The sequence below is a fragment of the Pseudochaenichthys georgianus genome, chromosome 4, assembly GCF_902827115.2.
Source record: "Pseudochaenichthys georgianus chromosome 4, fPseGeo1.2, whole genome shotgun sequence".
Lineage (NCBI taxonomy): Eukaryota > Metazoa > Chordata > Actinopteri > Perciformes > Channichthyidae > Pseudochaenichthys > Pseudochaenichthys georgianus.
In genome coordinates, this window is record NC_047506.1 from 26,825,089 (window position 1) to 26,835,186 (window position 10,098).

At 37.9% G+C, this 10,098-nt stretch overlaps 1 protein-coding gene across 1 annotated transcript in view; it reads right to left on the bottom strand.

The window, feature by feature from the left end:
* The window catches only part of LOC117445001 (complement factor H-like), a 37,711-nt gene extending 27,849 nt beyond the window's left edge, over positions 1-9,862 (bottom strand). Inside the window, exons 1-13 of the mRNA XM_071203026.1 lie at positions 9,665-9,862; positions 9,377-9,559; positions 9,062-9,167; positions 7,804-7,880; positions 7,531-7,713; positions 6,549-6,731; positions 6,259-6,456; positions 5,995-6,171; positions 4,003-4,221; positions 3,506-3,673; positions 2,902-3,057; positions 2,170-2,346; positions 1,892-2,077 (exon numbers count right to left, since the gene is read on the bottom strand). Coding sequence (XP_071059127.1) covers positions 1,892-2,077; positions 2,170-2,346; positions 2,902-3,057; positions 3,506-3,673; positions 4,003-4,221; positions 5,995-6,171; positions 6,259-6,456; positions 6,549-6,731; positions 7,531-7,713; positions 7,804-7,880; positions 9,062-9,167; positions 9,377-9,559; positions 9,665-9,734 — 2,083 coding nt within the window. The 5' untranslated portion in view covers positions 9,735-9,862. The remainder of the gene's footprint in view (positions 1-1,891; positions 2,078-2,169; positions 2,347-2,901; positions 3,058-3,505; positions 3,674-4,002; positions 4,222-5,994; positions 6,172-6,258; positions 6,457-6,548; positions 6,732-7,530; positions 7,714-7,803; positions 7,881-9,061; positions 9,168-9,376; positions 9,560-9,664) is intronic.
* Between the last annotated feature and the right edge of the window lie 236 nt (positions 9,863-10,098).

Sequence of the window (10,098 nt, forward strand, 5' to 3'; positions counted from 1 at the left end):
GCGCATTCAACACGATCCAGCCTCGGCTACTGAGTGACAAGCTGCAGGCTATGAGGGTAAACTCGTCCACCATCTCCTGGATTACCAACTACCTCACAGACAGACCACAGTACGTCCGGCTGGGTAGTGTGCTGTCTGATGTGGTGGTTGGTAGTACAGGAGCCCCACAGGGGACTGTGCCGTCTCCTTTCCTGTTCACCTTGAACACAACTGACTTTCAATACCACTCTGAGTCATGCCATCTGCAGAAATGTTCGGATGACTCTGCAGTGGTAGGGTGTATAAGGGATGGACGGGAGGAGGAGTACAGAGCGCTGGTGGGTGATTTTGTGGAGTGGACTGGAAGAAATCATCTGCTTCTGAATGTGGCCAAGACCAGAGAGATGGTCATTGATTTCAGGAGGAAGATGACGTCTCCACAGCCCCTGTGCATTCTGGGAGAGGATGTGGCTGTTGTGGAGGACTACAACCTGGGAGTGCACTTAGACAATGGGCTGAACTGGAGGATCAACACTGACGCTGTGTACAAGAAGGGGATGAGCAGACTCTATTTTCTGAGGAAGCTGAGATCCTTCCACGTGTGCAGCAAGATGCTGGAGATCTTCTACCAGTCTGTTGTGGCCAGTGCACTCTTCTTTGCTGCGGTCTGCTGGGGGGGCAGCATCAGAGCCGGTGACACCAGCAGAATAAATAAACTGATCAGGAAAGCTGGGTCTGTCATCGGCATCAAGCTGGACCCCTTTGAAGCTGTAGTTTTTCTCTTCACTGTACATTTTACATTTATATATTCAGTCTAATATTTAATATTCCATCTCTCACATACTTAAATATAAAAATATAACACCTTGCTTTATATCTTATTATTGTTAATTTGTAAATTCAACATGTATATTTTCTACTTTCTTGTTTATTTATTGTCTTTGAATTTGTATTGTACAATGCCATGTCTTTTTATGCTGCTGCTAAACAAACATTTCCCAAATTGGGATCAATAAAGTTCTATCTTATCTTATCTTATCTTACAGTCTATTTTTCAGCTTTAGCTCGTCATTGCTCGAAATCCCACTTACAATAAGTAAAAAGCATATTCAGTCACTACGGGCTTGTTTTTCATTATAACACAATAAAGAGACCAAATAAGGCAATTGTAATTTATTTGATTTTTTAATCAATATGGCAAATGTATAAAAGTTGTTTAATACATAAATGATTGATTCAGTCATTCCATTTCCAACATGTGTATATAATAATACATGCATTATGTATTAAGATGATATATGAGTATGAGTAATGCACACTTTAAAATCACTTCCTTACTGATGAACAGATGCCAAAAAGACCATAGATTATTTTTGGGGGGGTCCATTTTATTGGCATTTCTTTGGACCACCAACAAATCCAGCATCACTGTTGTTGAGCGGGAGCTGTGGGAGGGAATACATGTGTTCAGTATCATATCTTAAAGTGCAGTGTGTAAATAATGCATTCAGCTCCATCCTTTTTACACGAGTCTTCTAACCTTTCTCTAACCATAACAAAGAGAAACTAGAACCTAATCCTAACCATAACAAAGTTTGAGAAGCTTTTTTATTTGCGATCTATAAACATAAATCAGTGCATCTTCTGATTCACATCTTAATGATAATAATACATTGGAAAATAATTGTAGCATTTCTTAAGGAATTCTTTTTCAGTTTAAATCATAATGTCATTAATAAAGTTGTATGAACACCAATCAAGTCTACATATTTGAACAGCTAAATTATGAACCAATACTGCCTTACAGCATATTCTGATTTAGAGATACTGTATTTCTTCAGGCCAGTAAATTTCCTTTACCAAGTATAGATAATACAACAACAATTTGTGAAATGCTTTTTCATGTACGTACGTGTGCACATTATGTCCGTTTCCCCCCATTGCCCAGTCATGCATCGAATCGTGGTTTCTCCCACCGCTGTATAGCTTTCACGGCACTTATAAGTAACTGTGGAATCAGATAAGTATTTTTTCTGATATGGAGTCACGAGAACAGCATTCTGTACTTTAAGTGGAGGACTGCAGGGTTTAGCAATAGCTGAAAGTTGAAAACATGTACAGCATTAGATTACGCCATGTGATCTTCTAATCATAATTAACATGTACAGATTAAGAGTGAAGATGACTCACGTGTACAGATTATTTTCAGTGCTACTCCATTTGAATTCCATTTTCCATCACGACAACTAAAGTGCGACACCTCAGTGCTGTATCCTCCTTTACAATTAACCTGGGCACTTTCCCCTGGGGCTGCAACTGTCACTTTCCCATTTGGTATAACAGGAAGATCTCCACACTTTGTGTTCTCTAGAGTGGATATGTTTCAAACAATTAGTTTGTTATTGTTGTAACAGGTATTAGCAATAAATAACATTGAAATTATAAAAATGTAAACAATCAAGGATGTCACTTTAAAAAAAGAAATGAAGTTGTAACAAATTCAAACTAAGACTAATTAACATTTTACAAATAGGTGGTTGCTCACAAGTGTCAAAAATCAGACTACTTCATAAGTCATTATTAGTCTGCCTTTAATTTGGTGGTGAGGAATTGAAGTCGCGTGACTGTGTTATTAGTTATTAATAGCCTTATTAAGTTTACCGTTAGCTTTATATTTGCGATTGCTTTTATGCTTGCAAAATCATACACAATTGTGTTTATTTGAGATGATTTTCGTGTTCCTCAGAACCGTTAAAAATCTCTTTCAGAAAGTATAGATTTGTATTATGTTTGTGTATATCCTTAGGAAATCTTATTCTTAACGGTTTCCAAAAAACATCTTCTACACCTTTTAAAATAGTGTTTGGTATGCTTCATGATGGTTGTAACAACAAGACCTGTTAGGCATTAAAGATGAATTACCGATGCATGGTTTAAGTTCGGACGACACACTGTCATTGCACTTGGCCTCAGCCCACCAGCCTTTGGTTGGAAGCTTATATCCTTCTTCACAGGTGTAGTACAGGGTGTCCTTGTATGGCACTCCAAATCCATTTGGGACTTTAACGTTTAAACATGCTGTTGATGAAAAACAAAGAAATAAGTGATATTGAGATGGCGTGACTTGATAAATAACTAATGTTAGCATGCTAGACTAAGACAGTTGACCTGATACCTTTACAGCATGCTAGCATTTCAATGATCAGGATGATAACAAGATAGCATTGTTATTTAAATGAAAGTTTAGAGTGCAGTAAATCAAGAGAGGAGCTTCATTTATCATTTTCAAGTAAACAGGCATGTGTTGAGGGGAGAGAAAAAGCATGATGTAGAAATGGTTCAACAGTACACATTTTGAAACTGATGAAACAGGGTCATCGAAGGAATTATGCAATTTAAAGTCACTGAAGATGTTATTTTTTAGCTGTTAAGAGAACACGCTAAGACCATGCTAATTAAACACCCAAATCCCTCTATCATTTTCCTTTAAGCTGTATGTGTTGTATGATTTGTTGTTTGACTTTACCTGAACAGCTCTGAGTCCCATTCCAACCATTTTCTTCACAGGTAAGAGTAACAATTATGTTAACGTTGTTCTTGCACGAATACTTGATGTGATCATTTTGCCTGTAACTTTCCCTTACAACGCCGATAAAGTTTGCATCGTCGATGTGAGGTTTCTTGCACTGTTTTTCTGAAACAAATTCAATGAATATTTGAAGTTATTCACACATCCTCCAGCTATTCAGGTTACATTAAAACATAATCAAACAAACCATTTCAAAAATGATGTCTTCAAGAAAAAGAAAAGAAAATGCCTTTGTTGATCCCCAAAGTCAGTTGTTGAGGCAACACAAAGAAAGAAAAATAGAAACTATATAATAGAGTTTAAAGACAAGGTACCTCCACTTTTACTCTTTAAGTGATCCATTTCTTGATAATCTACTGAACAGCAAGCCTGTTACAAATAAATCAAGTTCTTAATGTGTGTTTTAAGCATAACAAAAAGGAAAACGTTTTAACCTCTACATGGCAAATCTCTGCTCCAACCGTAATCCCCACAGGTTACAGTGAATTCTCCCTCGTAACCGTTGTTGCAAATAAACTTGACTTTGTTCTGGTATTTGTATTCTTCAATGCTTGCATTCGGGTAAACCGGCTGAGGGCATGTCATCACTGAAAACAACCCCAATATATATGAAAAGATTGGACATACTATACACATGTGCAAAACCTCAGCTCAAATCTCCAAAACTCTAAACACATTTTCAGCTCTGAACCCAATTTACAATTCAATACAAAACACTTCACACTGTTCTCTAAGTAAGACACAGACATCTGACATATTAACTTGTTTGCTATTTTCAAAACACTGCCATTAAAAATACTACATGAAGCAGTTAACAAATACGCATGCCAAATGACCATAGACACCAACCTGCTTTATTGTTGACTCATCAATCAGGATGTAAGCACTAGAAAAAGGCTTCATGTAAGAGCTTTTTACAACAATGGATATATGGACATAGCAGCAAGAGGTAGAGGGAGGATAAGAGTGAGAGGGAGGATGAATTACAGTCAATTGAAAAGTGATTTGCAGCCTAACAGTTGAAGCTCTATGAGCGTCAGGCCTATGTATAGATGCATGCTTCTTCTGCATGTTGATGGCCAGACCCAGCTAGGTGGTGAAATGCAGCTTAAGTGTTTTTCTTTCCTCTCTCTAAGTTTTCTTTTCCATTTACTGTATCAGATTGAGAGCATGTTTTTTGTTCACACAACTGTGACTGTATTTGCTGTGCATTCATGTTTCGCAGATTAGTTGAGGATACAAATAAAAATGTTTACTTTCAACAACATATTTGTGTTTCTGCACATATGTCTGTCCTGCAGAACTATCTACATACAGAACAAAGTCCATAAGAAATGAGTGTGCTTTTGATTGAACACCAGAGTTTGAAGTTGGTTGGAAAAAGTGTCTCGTATTTGAAATGAAGTGTGTGCCATTTGGTGCACACTTCAAGTGTTTATCCTCCAGAGACCCACCCATTCATTTGTGTCCTCTGTGGAGCACATTGGGTTTTGGTCCGTTACTTTGAGGTTATGCATGCCACAGAATTAAGTCCAATTGTACTCCACAGAGGACATCCTGGGCTTTTCAAACATATGACATATGTGCGTGTGTGGCTTTGAAAAAGATAATTTCATTGTATTTAGAAAATGGCATCCATCAACACAGGCACTATTTATAGAAAGATAAATGGTAAGTTTGTAATTTTGTAATTACCAGTGTTGTGAGTTCAATATTTTTTATTAATTACAGTAAGGGAACATCTTAGGAGTTAGTGTAGTGAGCTTTCAGAGCAGTGTAATACTTATTTGACCTAAAACGAAATGTTTTTGGGGGTTTGCTAACTTTTTATTTCCCCCATTTTACACCACACATGGAGTCCACTATGGGCCAAAACTAACACTTAGGTTTCTGTAGGGTTCATGGCAGACGGATGCAGTGGGAACACATACATCAAGTGCCTTAAGTGTCAGATGTATCTCTGCATTTCAAAAAAGGATGGAGTACTACAAATGAGGGCTCAGTATTTGTTGCATTGAGTTGTTGTGCTCTAATGTTGTCTAAATGTACTTGTATGTTAATGTTGTTTGTATACTATGCTTCGCATAACTAACACCTGATGTCCTCTACAAAGGACACATAATAAAACAAAAATAAAAATATATTTGTTTAGTTTTTGTTAGTCATGATGTTTATACCACCCTAAAGACTTGTGTGATCAAAAGAAAAAAGCCATGATTTCAAAAGCATGTGTAAGCAATTTAAAAAAAAGAAGTAAATTCCTGACTGTTCCTGTGCTTAGCTACACTTAGTTCATGGGACTCTTTTTTTTAAAAGTAGCTTTTACAGTAAACAGTAAACTATATAGTAAAAACTTCCCCCCCTATAGCCAAGTATGGAAACAAAATAACAGATATCTTATACACATAAGGTTTACTTCACAATACCTTCACAAAGTGGATTTGGGTGCCATCCATCTCGGGTGCATGTGGCCATGTCGTTGCTGTCATCTTTCCTCGTGTAGCCTCTCTCGCACCTATAACGTGCCATATAACCCAATTTCAATGTGTGCGGCCGTTGACTGTCCCAAGACACATGTGGGACTCGTTTGCTGCACGTAACCTCTAGAATAAGAAAACGTTTTGTAAATCTCAAGTAATCGAGCTTATGAAATATAAACAAATAAAACAGCATTCACAGCAGTGTCCTACCTTGGCATTCAGGTCTGATAGTCCACAATCCGTCCTCTTTGCATGTAGTTACTACTGACACCCGTTGATGATGACTAACAATCCAGTGCGTGTCTCCACAATTTACTGTCACTTGGTCACCAGGTAGAAACGTGTCTTTATTAGCAGGTACATAGCTGGTTCCTTTCAGCCCTAGCAGTTGTAGTTGACATGTTATTGCTGTATATGTTGGAAAATAAACACATTATCCGTCAGAACCTATATTTATTGGAAGTGTCACCAGTACACTGCATTACTCAGTTTTTACTTACGTTTACACAGAGGTGTGGGGCTCCATTCTACTCTTGCTCCTTGCTTTGTGCATTTTGGAGATCTGGCATCAGCACGTGTAAATGAGCGATCACACCGAAACTCCAGGATTTGATGTTCTTTGTACTCTTGGATTTGTTCAAGCACTTCACCATTTTCAATCTCGGGTGCTGTACATATTATCTCTGTTGAATAATACACGAGCAAGAATAAAGATTTCCGAAAGGTCACCTATTATGCAATGTCTTTTCATGTCTTTTATACATAAATATATATATTATATATATATATATAATATGTTTATACTGTATAAAGAGATTCTGAAAGTTTCAGGAAAAAAGATTTGCTCTCTTTTTGTCCTGATCCATTTATATAAAAACCTGTCTGAAAATGCGGTGATCAGGTTTCGGCCACTTTACAAGCCAATTACACAAGTTATTGGCTTGTGTAACCATTAGCCAATCACCAACCAAGGTAACCCCCCCACCCCAACTTATCACCTGAATCTCCTCCTAGAGCTCCATTTTTTTTTTTAACCAAATATCTCTCACAGGGGCGTGGGGAGTGGCTCCTTATTTTCAGATTCTAAAGTAACAGACAGAGAATCAGCACTTTTGAAACAGGGCTGAAACAGAGAGGATTATGGGATGCTACAATGATCTGTTTGGTGTTTGGAGCCACACACTTCAGAGACATGTTTTGTATATGACTGAGACCTGTATCATATTGATGAAAAACAGTATAATAGGGGACCTTTAAGGAAAAGGCAAATGAAAAAGCCATAGTGTGGAATGCGCCTTGAACGACTGGAGGGGCGTGGTGGTATTACATATTTTGCTTTTTTTACATGGTGGTCATTATGTGCTTTTTGTTATGTTTAACTATTAATTAATTAATAGTGTATGTGTGTCTGTCTACCTCTATTATCAGTTTATTTCTCAACATGAGACACTTTGTGCTTCCTGTTTTCACACGGTGCAATACCTTTGCATGTTGGAGATTTGCCCACCCACTCTCCATTTTCATCACAATACATCTCGGCTGACCCAAACAGCATTTTAGAGCTGGACTTGCAGCTGAATTGAACTACATTGCCAAAGGTTGCTTCCTCAATGTTCCCATTCACGTGGACTTGCTCGTCCACGTTGATTATTGGACACTGTTGTGCTGAAACAAACATAACCCAAAACAATTAAAAATGTATAGAGTTTTTGAGTGTCAATTATTGGAAGAATAACATAATTGTTTAGCTCTTACCTTCACATACAGGAATATTACCATCCCAGCCCTGAGCCATGCAACGCCGGTAGTTTGTGCGACTGACCATTTGATAACTGAAAACAGGATAATGTAGTAACAGGATGATGGACATACCTTGTTCACCATTAAATAGTTCCTGTTTCCCGGGGTATACAGTCATTTGATAGGCTGTGTCCATGTTTAAAATGGGGGCTATAACATTTCAATATGGGTGTAATACGGTTGTAACATGTGTGTAATATAGGATTAATGTGGGTGTAATAACAGTGTAACATGGTTGTGACATGAGTTAAATATGGGTGTAATAACGGTGCAATGGGGTGAAATGTAGAAAATAGTAATACATTCATTTAAAATGTAAGGGTTAAAGCCACATTTAAACTGTACTGCTTGTTATGTAAGGGATAATGTGCTGCGACGCGGTCATTATGGGGAAAAGAACACCGACAGGCTGATCAGGAGCCCGACGCGAAGCGGAGGGATCTAGATCGGCATGAAGGTGTTCTTTTCCCCATAATGACCAAGTCGCTGCACATTATCCCGCTTATTACATGGCCACATTCTCAACAAAGTAACGTTATGACTCCCAATATTAATTGAAATGCTTTTATGGATTTAGAAAATGATTTTATTGATTCAAAAAATAGTTGTATGTATTGATTTAAATTGACATGCATCCGCGAAGAAAAATAGTCCGTTGTTACTGTTTGAACTAACGTAGCAACGGCAGGCTTCGATAGCGTTTTTGAGGAGCTTTTTGATTACAGATTTGAAAACATCGCTCCTTGCTTTAAAAGTAGCACAATTCATGATGTCAAACCTTGGAAAGTATCTAGATATCCCTGCCCTAATGACAAAGTAACTGGCAAGTGAATATGTGTCGCCGTTTGATGTCTATGTCTGGACCGCTGCGTAAAAAGGAGGGTTTCTGCCCGTTACTTCTCCGCAGTTTTTCTTGTCCCAGTTCCAAAAGCAAACTGCATGCAGTTTGCTTTTCGGCCCAACTGTATACAGTTCAATCGACCGGACTTCTTTCTGAAGATGTGAGCGTCCTTAACAACGGTCAATAAGTCCTTGACAGCGGTCTGTCTGTTCGGTATTAACAACGTGTCACGTGTTCTGAATTGACCAATCAGAATCGAGTATTCAACTAAGCCATGTAATAAACAGGGTTAACTACATGTACAACGTATAATATGTAGGAAGTCAAAGATTCATAAGAAGTACACATTTGTAATTATATATCTTTTCATACCCTTTGTGGCAGGTGTATTTCACCTGTGACCCAAAGACAAAATCCTCTCCCTTTTCCAGTTGAAAATCTGCATTCTGGGAATCACCGGGATGACCACATGGTTTTACTTAAAAAGTAAGAATGATAAAACAAATGTTTGGTGATACATTAGTACTTTTAGCCTGCTTGTGCAATGTACTCCGATTCAAACCATGACATTTATAGGTCAAATCATATACTATTACAAGATTACATGTTGCATATAATGTTTACAAGTACTTAGCATAGAATGACTTCCTAATGGTAGAATATACAAAGTAATAGATCTTAACTCACGTGTACATATTTTGCCTTTGCTGTCCCATTGTCCCTCGACACAGATCAGTTTGAAAAAGCCGCTGAAGCCAACATTGCAGCCCACTCTGACTTGTTTTCCACCACTGTATGTGGCTGCCAGACCACTTGTGTCAAAATTTTTATTATACAGGGGGCTATTTAAAAACTGTTCAAGTGTACAATCTGTGGGACAAGAAATACATATCAGTATTTTGTGTCCAACTCCAATACAAAACATCAAGCGGTAAATGTAATGGTTAGATACAAAATTGAAATACTTGGGCTTACCTTGACCTTTCACGAAGGTCAGCGAGTGCATCCACAAAAAAAGGACACAGCTTTGGGTTATTAGATGCATGTTATCTTCATTACCCTGAACCGCCAAACAGAAGTAGAAACAGGAGACTGAAACACTATTATACACAGGGAGAGGGAGAGAGCTCAATGTTGCGCATGTCTGTTCCAGCCTCCAAACCAATCTGAAGCTCACAGGGAACAGAACAAATGGGGAAGTCACAACACACACAACAAAAGACACACTGCATCACTAAGAAAGCCTGAAACATTTGTTCTTTGTATTGGTTCAAGTATGACTATGATTTATGTGGTAGTTGAAGCTCAATAAATCACAGAAAAAGTGATTTAGGTTTTTTGGTTTTTTAATACAATGCAATTAGTGTTCCAATGAATTTATTTTCCTGTCCAGTCATCTTCTGCTATCA